We start from the raw sequence: 21,512 nt of genomic DNA on the forward strand, positions 1-21,512 counted from the left end.
GTTTTCCATTTACCTTTTATCTGCTTAGTTCATTATGCTGCGTTTCACACGCACCTCCTTTACGGGCCGCGCGATGATATCGCGTGGCAGCCCCGAGTGGTCACACCGCCTGGACTTGAAGAAAGGCAAGAAGACGACCCTGGCGCACAAACTCGGCACGAGCAAGCCGAACAACGCGCTGCAGTACGCGCAGATGACGCTGCACGACCTCACGGAGTGGGTGCTGGCCTACTCCCCCTGGCCCCTCACCTTCGGCCTGGCCTGCTGCGCGGTGGAGATGATGCACAGCTACTCCTCCCGCTACGATCTCGATCGGTTCGGCATCGTGCCGCGTCCCTCACCTCGTCAGGCGGAGATCATCATCGTCTCCGGCACCGTCACGAACAAGATGGCCCCGCTGCTGCGTACCATCTACGTGCAGATGGTGAACCCGAAATGGGTCATTTCGATGGGCAGCTGCGCCAACGGCGGTGGCTACTACCACTTCTCGTACGCCGTGCTGCGCGGGTGCGAGCGGTCGATCCCAGTCGACTGTTGGATTCCCGGCTGCCCGCCCTCCGCGGAGAGTCTCGTCTTCTGCCTGCACAACCTACAGAAGAAGATTCGCTGGCACGAGATCCAAAAGTACTCTGTCCGGTAAGCAGATGAAATGAAAACAGTTGAAAGGGACACGTCTCTCGGAGAACGTCTCTGTGTGTGTGTGTGTGTATGTATGCGACTGCTCACGGACACCACAGGGTGCAGCGCTGCTGGCTTTGCTTGCAGGCAGTTGGCCCTTTTCGCCGACCCTCTTTCTTCATTCGCCTTTTCTCTTTGCCCTTTTTGTTTGTCGTTTGGCTCCAGTGTTTCCTGAAGCGCTGCGCTCTAATCTTATTATATCTGTTTTTTCATTTTAGATTTTTTCTTTTCTGCAAAATCTTAACGTTACCGATTTTTGCCCGCTATGGCCTGTACAAATTTGTGTGGTGCGCGTTCGCTGCGTGGGTGGGCGTGTTTGTGGGTTCAGGTGATGTGGTTCGTGGCTCGTCTCTTGTTTTCTTTTCCTGTAGCTGGCTTTTACTTTTATCTACCTTGGGCATCTCTAGTACGTGCAGAGTGCGTCGACAAAAAAAAACGGGAAATGAACGAAACGAGGGAATAGAAAGGAAACGAGACCGTCGTAAGGACGTGGGTAGAACGTTGAGAGGATGCCGTGTTGTTACTGCCGTCGCTATTCCATGTGTTTCGGTATCACAGTAGGCGACCTTTTCGGCCACAAATACGGCGCCGTGCGGCTCTCGCAATGCACAAGAACGGCCCTCTTTGTTCGTTGGAACGTAGTGCTCTGCTCACTAAAGCGGCGAGTTAGCATGAAGCTCTCTGTGCTGCTGCCGCCGTCGCCTCAAAAGGTTTTTTGGTACGCCTTTCCTGCGTTGTCGCCCCCTCTTCGCTTTTTCGTTTCTTGCGCACATCCTTCTGGATACACACACGCTCACGCCAGAGAAGTCGCCTTCATCTTTTATTTTCTCTACCGTCACATCCCACTTGCTCTCTTCCATTATAGCGCCCATTTCAGTTGCTTCAATCCTCCACCATGCAGCACGTTATCTTCTTCAAGTTCGACCTCGCAAAACTCATACAGAGAGTTCCCCGGCAACTCTCTGTATGAGGCCTTCGAGACGATGCGCCGGGCGAATATCCCGGGGCTCCTGGAGTTCAACGTCAGCGCCAAAAACACCACAGCGTGGGAAGGCTACTAAGACATGACGCAGGGCTACACGCATGCCCTCGTCTCCCGCCACACGGATGCAAACGCCCTGCACGTGTTTGCCTACCACCCGGACCACAAGGTGCTGCAGGACCGCGTTTTCAAGTGCCTGGCAGCGCCGCCGCTGCGGATGGAGATGAACTGGCAGCCCAAAACGCTCTAACATCAGCACACACACACACACAAAGCGGCCTCATTGTTGTAACCCATTCTCTTTTCATCTACAATCCTTTTTTATTTTTTGTGATTGTTCTACAATTATTCTCCTTTTAAACTGTGGTTGTGTGGACGCCGTATGTAAATGCGTCGTGCTTCCCCATCTTTCTTCTCCACGCTGTGCAGCGCTGACTTGCTGTGAAGCCTGACCGTGTATGCGCCGTGCAGCGAATAGAATATCTACAAGAGGAGAAGAGCAGTAAAATAATATATCTCCATGTGTTGTCTACTGAAAAGGAAAAGCCTTAGGAGATCATTTAACTGTTGTGACTGTATGTGAGGACTAAATTGTCGACCGGTGGGTGGGCGGGTGGGGGTCCCCCCTCCAAAAAGAGAAGAGAAGCGCTCTCTTCTCATTTCTTCTTTCTGCTACTGCTAAGGTTTCCTTTTTCCTTCCACGCATTTTCTTTTCCTAACTGGTGCAGATTCTCTTCGAGAACTCTTCGTTTTTACTCGACGGTCCCACTCTTCAAAAAACTCAACATAACGTTACTTTAGTTTCCTCAAGGCGTTGCTGACTCTTTACCATTATCGTTCGGCTTCCATCGAAAACACCCATCAAAATAAGAAAAAAAATGCAGCACATTGTCGTCTTCAAGTTCGACCCTGCGAAGTTTGAGGCGGAGTTCCCCGGCAACGCTCTTCAGGAAGGCGTCGAGTCGCTTCGCAAGGCGGCCATTCCTGGACTTCTGGAAATCAACATGGGCGCGAAGAACATCACGGCGTGGGAGGGTTACCAGGATGCCACACATGGTTACACGCACGCGCTAGTCTCGCGTCACAAGGATGCAGCGTCGCTGCACATTTACGCCGACCACCCCGTCCACAAGGCACTGCAAGCACGCTTCATCAAGTGTGTTGCTGCGCCGCCGCTGCGGATGGAGCTGGATGTGTACCCTGCCAATCTCTAGAACAGCAAAGACAGCACGGACATACTAAAATGATTTCACTGCGCGGTGCCCAAGAAGCAATGAATACACAAAGCGACTGAAGAAAAAGAGATAGCCGAACCGACATCCGCACACGAACGCTGCGTCTGCGCTGCACCATCACAATGGCACATGCATGACGGTGAAGCACCCCCCTCAGTTCGTTGTTTCGGCTTCGACGGTTGTCGCCTCTTTTATTTCTTTTCTTTTTTCTTGCTGCGTGCTTGAGTGCGCACGTGTGCGACTTCGTATCCAGAAAGACGCACACACGCTCTAGAAGAAAGATAAAGTATGTACTCCTCTCTTTGTGGGAAATCCCCAGTGCTGGGTTTTTTTTTTGCCCTTGTAGCAGCCAACTTTGTTGGTTTGACGGCCACGTAGTTCACTGCGCATCCGCCGACAACTGAAGAAAGCGCCAGTGTCTTATCCAGACACCCTTCGCCATCGCTGACGCAATGACTTTTGCTTTCTGCCTCTTTACACGCGTATTTCACACTTTTATTCTCCTGTTTCTATTTTCTTTCGTGCGTTCCTCTCTCTCTCTCTCTCTCTCTCTCTCTTGATTTTGCCGACGACTCAAACGTCTGCACTGCGGATCACGCGCCACAGGTTTGCCTGCTTCTTCACTCACCCATCTTAAACAAACTGCATTTTACCGATTGCTTCGCAGAACGTGAGAAAGAAAGGAAAAGAAAAAAGAGCTTTTTAAATAACATCCACAAACCCGCTGTTGTGGACGCCGTCACTTGACCCCTGGAGCATTTTCAGATTTGAATTAACTGCACGAAAACACAAGAGGACCTTGAAAAATGGAAATCGAAGGCGTCAGCGCTTTGCCGGAGGAGAAGCAGCATTCGCTGGACCCCGCTGTTAACTCCGTCTGTCACAGCGTGCACCTGAAGCTCAACGGTGAGTTGGATAGGGAGAAGTTAATGCAGCTGCTTAAGAAGGTTCGCTTAACCGTGCCGGGCCTCATTGAGCTGCACTTTGGTGCCAATGACATGAATGCCTACCCGAAGAAGACGGAGTCGCCCGATGGCAACACGCACGCCCTCTTCAGCCGCCATCAAAACGCGCATTACCTGAAGGCCTACCAGCAGCACCCGGCACAATTGGAGCTGGCGAACTTTCTGTTCAGCAAGGCGGAGCGTCTGCCCACGGTGATCGACTTCGTGAACATCAAGTCCAACCTGTAGCAGTGACCCCTTTCCTCTTTCTTTCGTGTATGTGCGTTCGCTGTGTCTCTTTGGTAATGGCCTGGATGTGCGCGTGGGAGTGTGAACGGGGTGGCAACTCTCCTTTGAATTGTTGCTTTAGGCGCGCAGCGCGGGTGATCTGGGGGCGAAGGAAAGGACATGGCGACCGTGATTGACAAATGACGGCAGCCCGCTGAGGACAGCCAGACGAGAAGGCCGAGCCGCAAGGCAGCGTTCGTTTTCACTTCCCCCTCCCCCTCCTTTCTCTCTTCCAACAACACAGCTGTTGTGCTGTAGCACGCGTCCGCCTGTGCGCTCCACATCTTTGTCGACGGCGCTCTCTCCTCCTCTTTTTGCTGTGTTGTCGCGCTGACGTCGCGTCCTCTGCTTATCGGATTTTCTTCAGCACTGTTGACCACTACATAAGCTTGTCACGTGTGTGCGACGTGGCTGTACGAAAGAATTGTCACACAAACAAACCAAAAGTAATGTTTCTCTAACATCCCTTTTCTTTCTCTTTTTTGGTTTCTCGACCGGGTTCTCTCAGTCGCTTGACGTCTATTCTCTGTTTCCTTACTCGGTGTGCGTATCTGTAAGGCGTTCTCGGTGTGTGTGTGTACGCAAAGGAAGAGTTACTTGTTCCGCCACATTCCACGATGACACCCACCAAAACAAACAAAAAAATGTTTAACGGGCTCAATACACAAAAGGCTTTCTTCGTCTTATTAAAACTATCTATATGAGTCTCGTTGCAACTCATAAACCGCCTTTTAAGGCAGCAAGCCGGCGTCTTTCATGGAGTTTCATCAAAAATGTGCGTCTTTTGTTTTTTCTTGTTTCGCAGTGGACGAGTTTATAATGAGGAGGAACAAAAAATTGTATTCTGGAAAATAGAAGAAAGGCGGCTTGAACAGCATCTCAGAAACCCACCGAAGTGGCGGATTCTCAGCTGTCCAACGCTTTTGTTGTCGAAGGCGAACAGGCAATGAAGCGCTACCGGAGCTCATCACTTTCGCGTCTGGCGTTGTTTTCCTTTTTCCCCTCGTTGCAATTCTATTTCTCCCTTCTGTGGCACCGTGCTTTCTTTTTTTCTTTTCCCTCTCTCCTCCTCCCTTGTCCTTCATGCCGCAATGCAACGGTTCAACGACTCCGACGGCAACAACAATGAAATACGCAAAGTTGTTTCTCATTACGCTCCAGTGAATTACCGCTACTCCCTCTTTGCTTTGCTTGTTTTCTTCTTCTCTCTTTCCGTGTTGTTCTTCATCGTACCGCCTTTATACACCGCCACGTTGCGCTTCTCTTCCCGGTGCCACCGTCATCAGTGCTCATCACTCGTACTCTTGTGTGTGTGTGTGCGTCTGTGCTCCTCTCCCCCTTCTCCCCTCTCCCTCTCTCTTCCACTCGTTTTCGACAGGTACCCTGTATTCAAGATGACCGCCGAGTACGACTACCTGTTCAAGCTCCTCTTGATCGGCGACAGCGGTGTGGGCAAGTCGTGCCTGCTGCTCCGCTTCGCCGATGACAGCTACACCGACAGCTACATCTCCACCATCGGCGTCGATTTCAAGATCCGCACGCTGAATCTCGACAGCAAGGTCATCAAGCTCCAGATTTGGGACACCGCCGGCCAGGAGCGCTTCCGCACCATCACGAGTAGCTACTACCGCGGCGCCCACGGCATCATCATCGTGTACGACACGACGGACATGGAGAGCTTCAACAACGTCAAGACGTGGCTGAGCGAGATTGACAAGTACGCCAGCGAGAACGTGAACAAAATCCTCGTCGGCAACAAGTGCGACTTGGTCACCAAGAAGGCCGTCGACACGCAGATGGCGCAGGACTTCGCCAACTCCCTCGGCATCCCGTTCCTCGAGACAAGCGCGAAGAACTCTACCAACGTCGAGGAGGCGTTCATCCGCATGGCGTCCGACATCAAGGCCCGCCTGGCCGTCAGCGGCGAGCAGGCGAAAGGGGCGCCACGGCCGAACGTTGGCAACCCACAGCCACAGAAGAAGGATGACGGGTGCTGCTAATTTACTTCGTCCGCAGCGCGGAGTGCGTTCTCACCCGTCGTCCGCACCGTACGCACAAGGGAAAGGCCACAGTATTTATCTGCCTGTTGCTTCTGAAAGTGCACGATCGCGGTGTGAGATGAGCGAATCGCCTTCGGGGGCGAAACTCAAGAGGAAATACCTTCATTTATTGTTTTCATTGCCGTTGCGAGGTCGTGCGGAATGCAGGGGCGATCTTGCTGCGTTCCGCTGGTAAGGGGGAAAAAATATAAAAGGTGCGCAGCTTTTGCGCTGAGATATACAATATATATATATATATAAAGAGAAAAAACTTTTGCTTACTCCGCATCAACGAATAGACGAAACAAAGCCGGTAACTTCCACCGTGTACGTGTTCTTCGGCTGCGTATGCTCTTCCACCTTGCCTTTTTTTTTGCTTTGCTTGTGGCTATTGGTCTTTATTATTATCAACATTGCTGTTGCGTAAAAATGAGAGAAAATGCTTCAGCTGGGCTTTTTCGATTGGCCCCGTTTCGCGGCACGTTTGCTGTTCGTTGCACACAAAAGGGCAAGACTCTTTTCTCGTAGGTGTGTGAATCCTGGCGCGAAAGCTTTCTCATCTTTACACGGCGGCGCAACGCTTCCTTGCGCGCTTGCGTTGTGGTCGTGCACAAACAGGAAAAGACAAGGCAGCAGACTCGTAGCAGTTCGGGAAGAGAAAGAAGTGAAAGTGCACCGGTGAGGGACTTTGCGTAAATCGAAAGCAAAAAAAGAAGAAGTTGACTTGACCTGTTTGCTTCTCTGTGCGTGTGCTTGAGAGTAGGTGGCATTAGATGGTGGCGGTATTCAGAAAGAAAATATATACAAAGTGGGTGTCGACAAAGAATACGCAAACGCATCCAATAAGGAAGAGAAAGGCAGTAATACGGCATACACGTATCTGTTGAGAGGGCTGGCTTCGAAAAAGGGGCTCCGGGGAATTTAAAAAAAAAAATCCGATTGCGTGGGGTCCTTGGGAGAACGGCACCGGAACGAAAGCCTCTTCGTGATCTGCGAAACGCCACTTGTCAGTTGCATGCCTTCCTTTTCGTTTCTCTTTTTTCCTTCTCTGCCTTCTAATATTATTATTATCATTTATCTTGGTTGTATGCTTGGAGATGAGTACGGGGGCGTTCGTTTCTTGTTCTTCTTTTTCTTTTACTAACCCCACTCTCTTTTTCCATTATCTTGTAGCATCTAACTCTGTTGTTGTTGTACAAAGAAATGCTGTGATACTCAACACGAATGAAAAGCAAAATAAATCCTCTAATCAATAATGGAAAGGGATGACTGTGAAGTATTTACTTCCAACGTTGTTCCCGGCTGCGGTAGCGAGAAGGTTGAATAGCGCCTTGCAATATGTCCATTCACTAGAAGCGGCGGCAAACGTAGTGCGTGAGTTGGGCATTAAGCTTTTTTTTTTGCTGTTTCGCGCTTCGTGCCTTGTGAATGAAACTCAGCATAAGGTTTACCGCTGCTTTAATAGCACTCGTCTTCGCAGCACGTGACACTCTGTTCTTGTCAGCTTACAAGCACGCTGCGAAGTGCACTTTGTAGCGCGGCGCGTCTTCCTTATTATGTGTATACATGCAGAGAGAGAGAGATGTTTCTACTTCCTTTCGATGTGTTCAAATTACTTTACTCATATTTGTCTCTCTCTCTTCTCTTTTCTCACGGATATCCGTCACACCCTTCTACAGCGATCTTCCTCCCGCGGGACGGCGCGAAAGCCATTATAGTCCCGTTGTACTTTTTTCTCTTTTACTTGCTTTTTTATTTGTTTCTTCTTTTGTTTCATAGATCAATAGATCCAGTAGATCCACCATCATCATCGCTCTCGTATCACTCTGACAACGCAGTTTTTTTTGTTGTTTTTTACTTTTGGGAAAAAGGTCCATTTGCTCTGCCACGCCTGCACTCACCGCTACGTGAAGTAGGCAAAATACGCTGCACAGCCAACACCGCACAGCTTCGGTACGTTGTGGTAGTTCATGTGTTTTGCTGTTTTCGTACATCGATATCCTTTCAACTTCTCCGCTTTACTTTACCTTTATATATAAATACCGGCTCTTTTGATTACCTTTTTAGACTTTAACACAGGACTCCCTTTCCATCTACTTTTTTCCCTCTTCTTTTCGCCTTTTCCGCACATTCTGCTCACCCACGCACGCGCGTTTTATGTGGCCTTCGTCATAACTGGGTGTTTTACTCATGGCGACGTCAAAGACCTTCCTCGACTCCGTGCACCACATAAGCGAGCACAGCATCTTTTTCTTGGCTTCCCACGGCGACAACTTAGATCTCAAGACCCTTAGCTCGGCTCCCCCATGCCACCGAGCGGTGCTGCAGCGCAACGGACTTGTGGCGAAGATCTACGCAGCCATCAGCTTTCCAGGAGAGGATGATAGGGACACCTACGCTCTCAGTCGTCGCCGACGCGATCACGAAGCGGAAGACGCATCGGTGAAGCGAGCGGCGTTCTCCTTCCGTGGACGGCAGGAGGTGTGGCGAAGCGCCTTGACGTATGCAGGGCTGCTGAGCCACAGGGATGCAGAGATTCACATCCCCCATGTTCTTCAAACTACCCCGTGGCCTTACCTCACCCCGGCGCAGTACAGAGACAACGTCAAGCAGGCAATCGCGCGTGCCACCTGCGTGGCTGTAAACGGCTCCAGCTTCTGCGTGCCGATCCTGTCCCTGCAGGAGTACGTGTATAAGCGTTACGACATGGAACTGAGCCTGGCGGTGATGTGGATGCCGTGCTACCCGCAAAGCCTGCGGCAGTGGGCCGTCACGTTCAACGCAGCCGGGAAGCCGATCCCGGAAGCGTTGCTGCTGGCCATGCTGCATCACATCACGATTGCCCAACTCACGGTCCGGAGCGGGGACACCATCGCCGGCCGCTCTGCGACGGCGGCCGCAGCGGCATCGGTGCCCACCTGCGACTCCATCGTGGTGCATCAAAACGGCAGTGCGAAAGACACTCGGGCAGCCGACTGGAACGACGAGCCCGTCTTCTTGCTTTCGGCGTCTGCCTGTGAGGAGCGCACAGCGGCACGAGCCGACAGCCTGAAGAACGGAGACGCATCGCCGACGAGCTTAGCGGACACCGCACTGCCGCTGTCGCAGACGCCACCACCGCCGTCGCAGCAGCAGCTCCCGTTGTACCGTCCGCCGGAGGAATGCAACCCCACGCTGTACCCTCCACTTGTCCCCGGCTCAACGAAACGCGTCGTGTGGGGATTAGGAATCGTCTTGTACCTGCTAGCCTCCGGTCGTGTCCACCTACCGAGCCCGCAGCACGCCGTGGAACTGTCCGACAACAACGGCAACAACAATCGATCAGTGCTGCGCAGTCCCCGTCGTGCACGCGTAATCGAAGAAGTGCCCCTCAACGCGGCCGCCATGACCCCCGATGTGCTGTGGAGGCGGCTGCGGCGCGACTTGGAGCCGCGCGGCTACGGCGGCACGTTGACCACCGTGGTGGCGCAGCTGCTCTCGCTGGACCCCTCAACACGCCCGTCCCTCACCACGGTGGACCGCGTATTGCAGGACCTGCACCGCCTAACTCCGATCCGCCGCTTTCCTTTCGCCCTTGGCGGCTACGACCTTCTTCGATTGCCGAACCCAACAGGCACCGTCGAGCTGAACCCTGGCGCGCGTCGCTACACCTTTGCGGAGGTGTGTGTGCTGTGCAAGAAGCCACGCAGCGGCGCGGCGGTGTGCCCCAAAGGCGGCGATCACCAATCTACCGGGATCACCTCGCCGTCGTGGAGCGACGAGGGCGACCTGTTGCCTGCGGTCGGCCTTGCGTCGGAGTCGACCTACACGACGTTTTTGTACCCCCTCTGCGCGGCCGCGAATGGGCGGCAGCGACGAAAGCACGCAGCGCACGCCCTGCAAAGCCCAAACGCGAGTATGAGTGTGGTGGCGAGCGCCAGTGCGAGCTGCTGCACGAACGCGACCCAAGACGTCGCCCCGCTGAACTGTGGCTTTCTTCTGCAGGTGTTCGGCGGTTTTGCCGTCTACGAGCGTCGGCCGGAGCAGAACTCGAAGGGTCAGGTTATCTACACAGTGAAGGTGCGAGAGGTTCTCATTCCGTACCCAAGCCAAGGACTGCGCCGAAGCGAGCTGTCACTGGTCAAGACGACGATTGAGTTTAGCGGCGGCCTGCCCTGGCCCTCGTGCTGCACCGAGACCATGCAGAAGGGCGGTCGGGTGTCGCGGCACGTACCCTTCGCACTCACCGGTGCGCACCACGACGTGGAGTGGTTCGGCTGGGTGCTACCCGGGGAGCGCTTTGCCATGCCGAACGGCGCTCACTGGACCGCGCCGCTGGGCGGGGCCTTTGTGTTTTGGTTCGCCGCGGACCTGCAGCCGACCGACCGCGACCGCTACTTCGCCGTGACGAACGTGCGCTCCGCCACGCTGCCCGCGAAGGTGCCGCGCACGTTTCTGCCGGACTCCCTCTTCCGGCAGCACGTCGGCGACGAGAACCAAATCAGCGCGGTACTCCTGCGCAGTGCGGCGAGCTACAACAGCCACAGCGAGGCGCAGGTCGGGCAGCCGGGTCTGCGTTCCTCTGCGGCGCGGCGGCGCTCCAACCAGAGTGTGACAGACGTCGTGCTGCCTTCCGCCACACGCGAGATTGTGGAGGACGATGAAGACGGTCTTGCAGCCGCAGACGTCGAGGATGTTGTGCTCCACAGCCTACTGTCCCGTCCCGTCTCACGCAACGCATGCCGCACCCAAGACACCACGTTTCCCCGGTCCACGCGCCGCCGTCGCGACACCACCGCACATCCCCGCCGGTTGCCGTCGTGCCAGGTCTCCGTCGTCGTGGCCCACTCGGTGGTCGAAATGCGAGATGAGGAGGGGGAGGACACGGTGAAGGCGATCGGTGAGAAGAGAAAACAGTCATCTGCGATTTATTCTACTCGTGAGAGCGCGACTTCGAAGGAGAACGTTGCCGTAGCTCCATCCCATACGATGACTACCACCCCCAATGCCCAGAATACGACTCCTTTGAAGCAACCGTCGCAGTTGTGGTGCAAAACGCCAGAGCCGCACGTGAACGGGACGAGACCTCGCGCTGGCTCTGCGGCGGCGGCAGCTGCTACAGGCCTCGACAACGACACGCTCGCAAGCGAAGCGACGCCGTCGAAGCACAGCACTCCTGCCGCGCACGGCAGCGTCTCGTCTCGTGAAGGCACGCAGCCCCCGTCGCACCGCGACACGAGCGCAACGAACGTGCGGGGGCTGGCGCCGCTTCCGGTCAACGAAGCCTTTCGCGCGTCACGTGGCTCGGCGAAGGAGGAAAAGAGGCGGAAGGCGCGCATAATGCTCGGGGCGGAGGCACCACGAGCAGCGGCCCCACAAGGCACGGCGGATGTTGCGCCGACGAACTTGTCATCGCAGGCCTCGGCGCCAAACTCCGCTTTACAGCTCCCCAGCGGCTTCGCCACGCCGACCTTTGCTGCGCAGAAGTTGCCGCCGCTGTCGCACGCCGCCTGTAACCTTGGTGGGCTGCACGTCTGTGCACAGTGGCTCCCTGTGGACGCCGTCGATGCCGCCTTCCAGGCCCTCACCTTCTGGGTCCTCTCCACGGGAGAGCACGGCTATATGCATGCCCCCGTCAAAATGTCTGTGCCGATGGGCTACGCTCTGCGGGCACCTCCCGGCGCGGTGTACGTCTCCTTTCTATCGAATGAAGTTCCTTTGTTCCGCCGCAACCACCCCGGCATGGATGTGGCGATCTTCTCGCCTCTGCTGCCGCATCACGGCTTTGCGTGCTACAACGCGGAGCGCCAGCTGCTCGGCGTGCTGGCGCTCCGCTGCAGTACGAAGGAAGACGCGGATGTCACGCGTGGTGAGTTTGAGGTAACTACTCACGTGCGAGAACCTTGCGTCGGCAGCCAAGTCTCGAGTCGCGCCATCTACGCGTCGTACCTTTCTGGCAGCGTGGGAGATGAGAAGGCGATGCTGCGTGAAAAGCCGGGAGAGGCGGAGCCGATGAACCACCTTCGCCGTTCTCTGTCCTTCAGCCAAGCTGGGTTGGACAGTCGTGCGCAGAACAACACACCGTGCGACGCGCAAACGCTCACCTTCACGAGCGCGCGCCACCTCATCGGCGAGTTCACGCCGCACGAGGAGGACGACTTTTCGCTCCGCAAGGAATCGACCGCCCTGTTGCCTGCGTGCTGGATGGGCTTTGATGGCGGGTCGGGCTGCTTGTTGTTCTCCGATGTGGGGCAGTTTGCGTGGGTGCCGTACGGCATTGGTGAATGAGAGGAAGCTCGAGCTGCTTCCCCTCAGGCTCTCATGGAAGAGGAGGGCATGGCGATTCCTGTTCCTCTTTGAGTCTCTTTTTGGGAGGGAGGGGCTGACAGCGCCATACACAGTGGTGAGGCGGGTGATGTGCTTCTCTTTTTTTTTTTCTTGAGTGTCGCTAGAGAAGTAAGGCACAGTTTGTTTTCTTCGTAAGAGGTGGTTATATATATATATATATATGCAACGGTGCAAACTACTCAGTGGTAGGACAGTTGTTGGAATAGTTTGGCAGACACCTCTTCTTGGTTTTTTTATTATTATTGGGTTTAGATGACAGTAAAAAAAAAACAGGAAAGAAAGAAGCTCCGTGTTGCAGAGGAAGCACCAGCGACCTGCCCCCTGCATGGTGACATCGCCTCATACAAAGTGAAGAGACGCACGAAAGGAAAAGGGGGGGGGGGAAGGAACATGTTGAAAGCAGCGTCAACGTCTTTTATGCGACGCAACGTCGCAACAACAAGAAAAGAGTACGGGGAAGATGTGTGCGTAGATAGGAGAAAAGGCTGTGTGGCGTGTCTGCTGCGCAACACCTCGCAATCAAAATTTGATCCCACATCCGCTAAATCGAAATGATGCACGAGAAGCTCCATCTTGTGTGTCACGCCTCTCTCACTGCCTTCTTTTCCCTCTCGGCTTTCACAATCGTAATTTGCAGGCTTTCTCAATTCTCTTGACTGAAGTTGCCACCTGCGTGACAACCCGCTTTTCTTGTCCACGTTAGCCCAACAATCGTTCCCCTTCTCGGCTTCAGTACTTCTGTTGTGTGTGTGTAAAACACAGCCACACCATTCGCATAGATTTCCCCCGTTGGGGTGTGCCGATGCGACACACTTCGTTTTCGCGGCTTCTCCGCCCGACGCCGCCTCACGTGCAACGTCGTAGAGTCGCGTGGGGAAGTTCCAACACCCGGTCCAGCGTATACGCGGCTCCGCTTTGCACTGCCTGCCGTCTCCTCGGCACTTCCCGCACAGCTTTCGCTACGGCCTCCACCGCCGCCGCACTCTCTGCCGCGGATTTCGCCACCATTGCCCCACAGCTGCTCCTTCGTCAGGCACTGCAGCAGTACGCGGAGCTGGACGGCACGCAGCTGGGGGCGGAGCTTCATCCTGGTGAGGGCCACGTGTTGATTCCGCGTGAGAGATTCCTACGCTTTTGTGCGCAGGCGCACGTGGACGATCCTGACGCCGCCCTTGCGGACCTGGAAGCTGCGGGTGTTGTCGTCGCACTGGACGGTGGAACGCTGATCCATCTCCGGCCCGTGCTCTATCTCGAGACCGTGGAACTGCTGTCGCAGACGCAAAACGGTACCGATGGTAGTAGCGGTAGTAGTGACGGAACACCCGTTCCTTCCACTGGATCGTCTGTGGGTGCCTTTATGCTGGAAGAAGCAGAACGACGCATTGAGAAGCTGTGCCAAAAGGAGCAGGAGCTGGCGGAGCAGCTGCGGCCTGCGATAGCGCGAGCGGCCAAGTGGCGTCGCAGCGTCTGGGGCGGTGCACTTTTGTTTGCCGGCACGCAACTGGCTGTCATTTCTCGTCTCACCTACTTTGATCTCGATTGGGATATCATGGAGCCGGTGTCGTACTGCATTACGATCGGCACCGCCCTCGTCTTTTACGCGTATTACCTGCGCTACAACGAGGAACACACCTACGAGGTGTTCGACCAGCGGTTTTTGCCGAAGAAGGTCCGGCAGTACGCACCGAAGGACTTCGACTGGAAGGCGTACGAAGGCGTGTGTGCGCAGCTCGTCGAGGAACGCGCGATGCGGGAACGGCTTCGTCGCTGGGCGGAGCGCCACTGACTGCATTGCCGTCGTTGCAGATGGATTTCGAAATGGATGATTCTTTGCTACTGGCAGGTATTATTCGCTTTTCTGGTACTTGCCTATCTGTCGCCAAGAGGCGAATGGTGGGGACTGGTCAACGTTCTCTGTACCCACGTAGATGTTGAGGACACTCTGCAACGAAGACAAGAATCTGCAGTGCCCATCTAGCAAAAGAGAAGATTCTTCAGTAGAGAAGGAAAGAAAAAGGATGCGTTGCGTTGCACCTGAAGCAGCTTGTTTTTTTGAGGGGGGAATTAACTCTTCCTTTTGCGTTTCGTTGGTCCGTGGTGATCTGCCCTACGCGCCCTGTGAGCCTTCCCCGTAAAAAGTTTGTGAAACTCCGATGACTTGCGCAAATGTTGAACGGATTTACATTATGAAGTCTGTCAAGCTGTTCTCGATGACCTCTTTCTCTCTTCTACGTACACCATCAGGTATGTTTTGTGAACCGACTCTGGGTCTCCGTGTTTTTCTACTGTCTCTTACCCCCTCCGTCTTTTGGTCTGACTTGTCGTTCAATTCACCCACACCCATATTATCAAAGCAATAACCTCACGCGAGTGAAACGAATAAGCCATCTGGCTTTGCTTTTTTTGTTTTGTTTGTGTTTCTTCGGCGTCTGTGTTTAGCGGTCTCGTGCCTGTTGTAGGCTTAACGACGCGCCGGCCAACTGTTGTTGTCTGTGGCCTCTCTATTTGTTCTTCCTTTGTTAGTTTCCCAGAACTCTCCCAAAGACCGCGTACGTTCATCTCCGTTGCTCGTGCTGCGTGGGGACGTTTAATGTTCGTTCTTTTTCGTATTTGAGGCCGCTCCTTGCTCGTTGTTTTATTTTTTGCCTTCTTTCCTCCTTTCGCCTTTGCAGACGCATCACATTCTCTTCACAAATCATCCGCTATTATTTACATCACTTCCTAGCTTTGTGCCACGTGGTTCGCCTCTGTTCTGCAGGACCGTCGTTTCTACACCTCTCAACGTACGTCCTTTCAGTCAAATCAAGCCGCACGGCGCGTCGAACGAAGCTGCGTTCTCCAAATAACTAGGAAAGAAAAGATAAAGAGTGGGTAATTTGTTTTTCTTCTGGGGGTTCCTGGCCGCTGCTGCGTTGCGAATGGATCGAAGTTAGTTATTCTTATTATTGTTATTGCGTGCGCCACTGCCTGTACAGCTGTTCAAGCTGCTTAGGCTTTTTGTTTGTTTGTTTGATGTTGTTGTGGCCCATTAAGACTTCGATATATATATAATTAGTGTGTATTCGATCTTCGTAGGGTATCGCTTTGCAGCCGCAGTCAACGCACCATCATTCTGGAGGTTCTACATGAGCACCAATTCGAATACGAATGGGCCGGCGTCGCCGAATACCCGCCGCAACGCACGTGAACGTGCAGATGCAGCACTGCGCACCTCATCGATCGGCCGTATAGGCGGTGGCCCGGTCTTCATCCCCGCCGTCCCCCCCGTCCGCGAAGGATCGGCGCGCCGCAAGCAGGCGGCTGCCAACGCCGCCCAAAGCCGCAACTACGGCACGATGGAGGGCAACGGCAGCAACGTTGTCTTCCGCGCCTCCTCGATGCCGGTGCATTTCTCTCGTATGGTGTATGTGCGCCGCGCGCCGAAGCAGCTCACCGTTGCCCAGCAGTCTGCGCGTCTGGCAGAAAAGGCGAAGAAGAATTATTTTCACGGCAGCTTCACCTCTGCCCACGGGGCGGTCTTTACGGTGCCGAATCGCGCGCAGCTGATGGCCACAAACCGGCCGTCACGTGCGCCGTCGATGGGGAGTCGGCCGTCCAACTCGCGCAACACGTCGATGACCGCCCGCCGTCCCCCGCCAATTGCGCTCGACCTTGTCCCGTCAGCATCCGCCATGAAGAAGGTGTCACCGCTGCAGGGGACGTTGTCAAGCTCACGCGAGGGCAGCTTCACTGCCGCGTCCAAGCCCGGTGTGAGCGGGTTTCTGAAAGAGCCCATCGTGCTGCCGCGTCGCTCCTACAGCGCCGGCGCTCGCCTGGGTGAACTGCACGCCACGGAGCTGCAGAACTCCTTCCGGAAGCTGAAGGTGGCCCCCGTTGGCGATCCGACGTTGGCGCCGGTGGCAGAGATGGACTTCCGCGACTCGTCGCCCGATCTGCTGGCGGTGCAGCTCATGCGGGATCACAGCGCCGCGCGCCACGAGCGGCAGCTGCTGTCGCCGACCACCATCGCGCGTGCGTCGCGTGCGCTGCGCGCGTTTGAAGAGCGGAAGGTGCGGATGCCGAGCAAGTCCTTTTTGAACACGAAGGAAATCGGCTACGCAGGTGGCACGATGGCGGTGCCGGAGCACACACCTCTGGTCTTGGCCACGCCGAAGGCCGAGCAGCGCGCAACCGCGGCGGTGGCATCGGCGTCATCGTCTGGACTGGGAGCCGCAACGCTCCTCTCGCCCCTGCGCCGAGTGCAGATCAATTCTGACGCCGACGAAAACGTTGCGGAGGAAAACGCGGACTACGCGGAAACGAACGACGGCAGTTTCGAGTCGCAAGACAATATATCGTGGTGCGGCGCTACGATGGACTTGTTGTACCTTGCCGCTCCTGCTGCTGTCTCCATTTGTTTTACCTTTTCCATGTCGGTGGTGCCTCTGGCCTTCGTGGGCAGCTACCTCGGCCCGCGGGAGCTGACCGGCGCCTCGGTGGGCTACTTCCTCATCAGCATTCTCATTTCCTACCCAATGGTCGGCCTGACCTTCGCCCTCGATACGCTGTGCTCGCACGAGTACGGCCGCGACCCGCTGAGCCCGGAGATGGGGCTCGTGCTGCAGCGTGGTGCGCTCATCAACATGATCATGCTAGCCCCCTTGTGTGGTCTCATTTACTTTCTTGACCGCATTCTCGTGCCGATATACGGCGAGGTGATCGCGAAGGAAGCCGAGGAGTTTCTGACCTACTCCCCGCTGTACCTCGTGCCCATGGTGCTTTTCATCGCCTTCAACAAGTTCCTTAACAATCAGATGCAGCCGCACATCCCGATGATCGCGCTGACCGCCGGCGTCATCATGACCCCGTTTCTGCAGCTGAAGCTAACGCCGATGGGCGTGCGGTATACGATGCTGGGCATGGCGATCACGGCGTGGTTTCAGCTTGTCGTCGTCGTCGTCATCACCCTCTTCAAACCCGAGACGCGCATCACGCTGGGCAAGTGGCGCATCGCGGAAGCGCTGGATTGGACCGATGTGAAGGAGTACATGAAGCTAGCCATCCCCAGCGCCATCTTCGTCGCCGCTGAGGCGTCGTCCTTCGATGTGACGGTGCTGCTGTGCGCACGCTTTGGCGAGGTGGACGGCGCTGCGTGGTCAGCCATCATGAACTCCCTCTTCATCTTCGCCTCTCTATCAGGCGGCCTGAGTGCGAGTGCGTGTGCGAACATTGGTCGCTGCATCGGTGCCTTTGAGCCGGTGAGTGCGAAGCGGTTTGTGCTCGTGTCCATCCTCGTCGCGTTCCTCTTAGGGCTCATTGACTCTGCTATTTTAGTCACCTTCTTTGACTTCTTCATGTCTTTATTCGGCACTCAAGACAAGACGCTGGGGCTGGCGCGTGAGGTGCTCTTCATGCTACCTATCTTTCACATCTGCGACTCGGTGCAGTTCACCTTCCAGGGCATCTTCAGCGGGATGGGCAAGAACCACCTCGGGGCGGTCATCCTGCTTACCAGTCTGTGGGGCATCGGTGTCCCGCTCTCCTTTATTCTCGGCCATTACCTCGGCTATCGCATGTTTGGCGTCTGCGTGGGCATCACGGTAGGCCTGTGCATCGAGGCCCCGGCGATGGTGTACGCGGTGTCCACCATGGACTACGTGGTGGTGTGCGAGAAGTTCGTGGAGGACGAGGAGAGCGAGGAGACGGACGAGACGGAGGAGTCGGAGGAGAGCGAGGAGTACGACGAGGAGTACGTGGAGGAGATGATGCGCCGCTCCGGCATTTCCATCGTGAGCAGCAGCGAGGTGTCCGAGGGGAACACGGAGCACTACCGCAAACTGCTGCCACCGCGCCGTCGTGGCCGCCCGCGTATGACGGTGGAGTACCACGACGAAGACGAGTAACACAAGCGTGCGGGGAATAGGAAGGGTGGTGTCTCGCGTGTGCCGTTCTGCCTCCGCTGACGCCTTCGCCTAAACGTCGAAGGTGGACAATTGGCTCGAAGTGCTGGGCTGTTGTTGTTGCTGCTGCTTTTCCAGTGACTGGCGCTCGACCACGGATGAGAGTTTGTGTCAGTGAAACGGGGAGAACAGCTCGGCGTAAGAAGTAAAACAGTAATAATAATAATAATAAGCATGAAGACTCTGTAACGTTGATGCTTTGCAGGTGCACTCCCCAAAAGGCATGCGACTGAATCGCCAGCAAGAAGCGCTCGCACCACGTCAACGGCTGGCGTCGCGTATTACACTTGTATTTGATCTGGTTGCGGTGACGTGATAAGTGATGACGTTATTTTTCGCGAAACATAATACACTGTGTGTAACACTGGAAGTGATTTCTTTGTGTGTTTGTTTTCTTCCCTCGCCTTCTCCCTCTAACGCTCCCATTTTGGCGGAACTCATGTTTGCGTTTGGTGTTCGTTTGAAAGTGTCATCGTCATCGGCGACGTGAATGCGCGGCCGCACGAGCTTCGGCGAAATCGAATCAACAACGGTCAAGGACTAACTTACAGATTCCTCTTCTCTTTTGCTGGTGCTTCTTTCGACGCCAAATGAGTATTGTTACGTTTTCGTTTTCGCTAGTGTGTTTGTGGACATTCGCAGTAGTTTTTTTTACCTTTTTTTAAAGTCTTCCCGTGTGCAGGCAGTTTCTTTTGCTGTTGGTTTTTTTTTTCGCAGCGCATGTGTATTGTCTCGTGTGCGAGCGTAGCAAGCTTACCCTCTTCCCTCTTCAGACTTCTGACACGCTTCGCCTCCCTCTACTATTGACAAAAGCAAGAACACAAGGTAGAAAACGATCCAGGTGCTGTACACATGACCTCCCATCAGCAGCCCTCATTTGTATCTGTTTTCGGTTGCTGCCCGCTGTGAACATCGTCGTCGTTTTAAAAGATGGCGGGTGCTGTCGTCGCTGTACTTTTTTGTTGGTGTTGTTACGTGTGCGTTTGTTCCACTGCGCTCTGTGCGCTTCAGAAAATCTACCGTGGCACACTGCGCATCACACTTGCATCGCTCCAGCCTTCCTTTCACCTCTCCATTTTTACTGAAGAGTTTGTAGCCCGAGCTGTCCGCACGAGACACCCACACAGAAAATGCAAGAGCATGTTAGAAGCTTTCTCAATGTGTCCGTTCATCGACAGCTGCAACATTATCACACGCAGATGGAGCATCAGAGGCGCTCATCGGGAGGGCTTCTGCTGAAAATCAACGGGACACAGCTCCAATCTGCAGTAGCAAAGCAACGCAAGCGTCGACGTGCGGAAAGCAACACGGACGCCGGCCTGCACGGTGACGCTGCACGCGATGGCGACGACGATGAGAACCGTGACTGGCCAACGGTGGTGCTGGCAGCCTTCGAGGCGGTTCTCTGCGGCTTGGAGAACCAACAGGACTCCGCACGCAGCTCCAATACCGCTACAGAACAAACCCCTTTCCCCCTCTCTGCGCTGAAGTCGCTCAGCGGGATTGAGCTGCGTCACTGCGAATTGCAGGCGCGGCACATCGACGCCGATGCAGAGGCCGCCGCGTCCTTGACGCCCATCTTGCTGTCGCCGAGTCGGTTGTGGAGCCGTCCCGTGGCGCCCAGCTCACCTGCTCCGCTGGGCAACTCCCTGACGACGCTGGACCTGGAGTGTAACCTCCTCGGCGACGACGGGGTAGAGCGCCTGTGCGCGCATCTACTCCCTCGCCTCCCGCACCTTCAACGTCTTCTGCTCGCTTCCAATCGAATTACTACCGCCGGCTTTCTTGCTCTTCTTCGTGCCGTCTCCCTATCAACACCATCCCATCCCGCTCTCGCATTGGAGGTCTTAGGGCTGACGAATAACGCAGTGGGTGGCGCGCGTGAAGACGACAACAACGGGGTTAAGGATGGCGATAAGGACGTGTTCGCCGCCTGGTCCGCGGCCGTGCAGGCGTTTGCGCGTTGCACCGCACAGACACTCCGCCGCGTTCATTTGAACCACGCCTCGTTGACCACGAGAGAAGCAGCAGTGTTGATCGACACAATTCTCCAGCACACATGCGCTGAGGGAGACGTGGCCGTGTTTGAGTTTCTCTATCTCCGCGAAAACAAGCGAGTCTCAAAGGAGGAAGTCATGCAGCGGCTGCACGAAATGACAAGAGATGCAAAGATACTCCATGAATTTATCGAGAAGCGCGTCTCGTGGTGATTTCACTGGAAGCCATCACGGCTGCTGTTCTGTGTGGTTTCGTTTGTTCTACCTTTCCGCTACAACGAGAATATATATATATATATATATATATATTCCTAATAATCTCTCTTTTCGAACTATTCGTGTCGGTTCCCATCAGCGCTGCTCTCCTCCTCTTTCAATGAGAGCCGATGGCGCGTTGCTCGATCGCAGTGGCATTAGCGGCGGCAGTAGTGTTTCACAACCGCCCCGGAACAACGCTTGCTGCGCCACGCCTTCTTGGCTTTCTCTTCTGTTATTATTATTATTATTAGTTTCCCTCCTCCACTTTCCTTCCGGCCTCTTGCTACTTTGAATCTTCGTCAAGTTCGATCACACGCCACAAGTTACTTGTTCGTCACGCGTTCCAGTTTCGTATGATTTTTACCCGAGTTTTCCGCCGCAGTTCCTCAGCCATGTCTGCCGCAACCGTTGCCGAGCTCATCCCCCAGCACAAGGTGGTGATGTTCTCCTGGGTGCACTGCCCTTTCTGCGTGCGTGCAAAGGAGATCTTGAAGCCACTCGCAACGGACATGAAGGTCTACGAGGTCGACGAGATGGAGAACGGCGAGGACCTGCGGAAGCAGCTGTACGACACGTACCAACACGAGACCGTGCCAGCCATTTTCATCAACGGTGAGTTCATCGGTGGGTGCAGCGACCTCCAGGCGATTCAGAAGAGCGGTGAGCTCACAAAGAAGCTTGCGTAAGCAATGCTGTTGTGTGTGAGCCCTGCAATGGAACAAGGAGAAGTGTGAAAAGGAGAGCGTTTCGAAAGCTGCGCTTCCCACAACCGGACCAACAGTTTGTATGTTTCTATCTTCTTCGTGCTTGACGTCATTAAAAAAA

General features: G+C 54.8%; 10 protein-coding genes across 17 annotated transcripts; all 10 read left to right on the forward strand.

Moving 5' to 3' along the window:
* Positions 1–34: 34 nt before the first annotated feature.
* Positions 35–640, forward strand: ABB37_04288 (putative mitochondrial Nadh-ubiquinone oxidoreductase 20 kDa subunit, mitochondrial precursor; the record flags this gene model as incomplete). The annotated part of the gene is made up of 1 exon (XM_015801914.1): positions 35–640. The coding sequence occupies one exon, from the start codon at positions 35–37 to the stop codon at positions 638–640; it is 606 nt and encodes a 201-aa protein (XP_015659315.1).
* Positions 641–1,349: 709 nt separating this feature from the next.
* On the forward strand, positions 1,350–1,739 carry ABB37_04289 (hypothetical protein; the record flags this gene model as incomplete). The annotated part of the gene is made up of 1 exon (XM_015801915.1): positions 1,350–1,739. The coding sequence occupies one exon, from the start codon at positions 1,350–1,352 to the stop codon at positions 1,737–1,739; it is 390 nt and encodes a 129-aa protein (XP_015659316.1).
* Positions 1,740–2,386: 647 nt separating this feature from the next.
* ABB37_04290 (hypothetical protein) lies at positions 2,387–2,874 on the forward strand (the record flags this gene model as incomplete). The annotated part of the gene is made up of 1 exon (XM_015801916.1): positions 2,387–2,874. The coding sequence occupies exon 1, from the start codon at positions 2,539–2,541 to the stop codon at positions 2,872–2,874; it is 336 nt and encodes a 111-aa protein (XP_015659317.1). The 5' UTR covers positions 2,387–2,538.
* A 625-nt stretch (positions 2,875–3,499) lies between these two features.
* ABB37_04291 (hypothetical protein) lies at positions 3,500–5,222 on the forward strand. Its single transcript, XM_015801917.1, has one exon. It carries the CDS (start codon positions 3,702–3,704, stop codon positions 4,086–4,088), a length of 387 nt encoding a protein of 128 aa, XP_015659318.1. The 5' UTR covers positions 3,500–3,701; the 3' UTR covers positions 4,089–5,222.
* Positions 5,223–5,242: 20 nt separating this feature from the next.
* ABB37_04292 (putative mitochondrial small GTP-binding protein Rab1) lies at positions 5,243–6,127 on the forward strand (the record flags this gene model as incomplete). Of its 4 annotated transcripts, none has more annotated exons than XM_015801918.1 (1): positions 5,243–6,127. In XM_015801918.1, exon 1 carries the CDS (start codon positions 5,522–5,524, stop codon positions 6,125–6,127), a length of 606 nt encoding a protein of 201 aa, XP_015659319.1. In that variant the 5' UTR covers positions 5,243–5,521. The 4 variants fall into 4 exon arrangements, with proteins under 4 accessions (XP_015659319.1, XP_015659320.1, XP_015659321.1 ...); XM_015801919.1 differs by having other exon boundaries at positions 5,266–6,127; XM_015801920.1 differs by having other exon boundaries at positions 5,412–6,127.
* Positions 6,128–8,356: 2,229 nt separating this feature from the next.
* On the forward strand, positions 8,357–12,433 carry ABB37_04293 (hypothetical protein; the record flags this gene model as incomplete). The annotated part of the gene is made up of 1 exon (XM_015801922.1): positions 8,357–12,433. One exon carries the CDS (start codon positions 8,357–8,359, stop codon positions 12,431–12,433), a length of 4,077 nt encoding a protein of 1,358 aa, XP_015659323.1.
* A 695-nt stretch (positions 12,434–13,128) lies between these two features.
* On the forward strand, positions 13,129–14,279 carry ABB37_04294 (putative mitochondrial calcium uniporter protein, mitochondrial; the record flags this gene model as incomplete). The annotated part of the gene is made up of 1 exon (XM_015801923.1): positions 13,129–14,279. Exon 1 carries the CDS (start codon positions 13,296–13,298, stop codon positions 14,277–14,279), a length of 984 nt encoding a protein of 327 aa, XP_015659324.1. The 5' UTR covers positions 13,129–13,295.
* Positions 14,280–15,618: 1,339 nt separating this feature from the next.
* Positions 15,619–18,375, forward strand: ABB37_04295 (hypothetical protein; the record flags this gene model as incomplete). Its single annotated transcript, XM_015801924.1, has 1 exon — positions 15,619–18,375. One exon carries the CDS (start codon positions 15,619–15,621, stop codon positions 18,373–18,375), a length of 2,757 nt encoding a protein of 918 aa, XP_015659325.1.
* Positions 18,376–19,517: 1,142 nt separating this feature from the next.
* On the forward strand, positions 19,518–20,642 carry ABB37_04296 (hypothetical protein; the record flags this gene model as incomplete). 3 transcript variants are annotated; one of them, XM_015801925.1, is made up of 1 exon in its annotated part: positions 19,518–20,642. In XM_015801925.1, exon 1 carries the CDS (start codon positions 19,632–19,634, stop codon positions 20,640–20,642), a length of 1,011 nt encoding a protein of 336 aa, XP_015659326.1. In that variant the 5' UTR covers positions 19,518–19,631. The 3 variants fall into 3 exon arrangements, with proteins under 3 accessions (XP_015659326.1, XP_015659327.1, XP_015659328.1); XM_015801926.1 differs by having other exon boundaries at positions 19,527–20,642; XM_015801927.1 differs by having other exon boundaries at positions 19,558–20,642.
* A 347-nt stretch (positions 20,643–20,989) lies between these two features.
* ABB37_04297 (putative mitochondrial glutaredoxin-like protein) lies at positions 20,990–21,373 on the forward strand (the record flags this gene model as incomplete). 3 transcript variants are annotated; one of them, XM_015801928.1, is made up of 1 exon in its annotated part: positions 20,990–21,373. In XM_015801928.1, exon 1 carries the CDS (start codon positions 21,080–21,082, stop codon positions 21,371–21,373), a length of 294 nt encoding a protein of 97 aa, XP_015659329.1. In that variant the 5' UTR covers positions 20,990–21,079. The 3 variants fall into 3 exon arrangements, with proteins under 3 accessions (XP_015659329.1, XP_015659330.1, XP_015659331.1); XM_015801929.1 differs by having other exon boundaries at positions 21,009–21,373; XM_015801930.1 differs by having other exon boundaries at positions 21,033–21,373.
* Positions 21,374–21,512: the final 139 nt, after the last annotated feature.

Source organism: Leptomonas pyrrhocoris (genome assembly GCF_001293395.1).
Source record: "Leptomonas pyrrhocoris isolate H10 chromosome Unknown, whole genome shotgun sequence".
NCBI lineage: Eukaryota > Euglenozoa > Kinetoplastea > Trypanosomatida > Trypanosomatidae > Leptomonas > Leptomonas pyrrhocoris.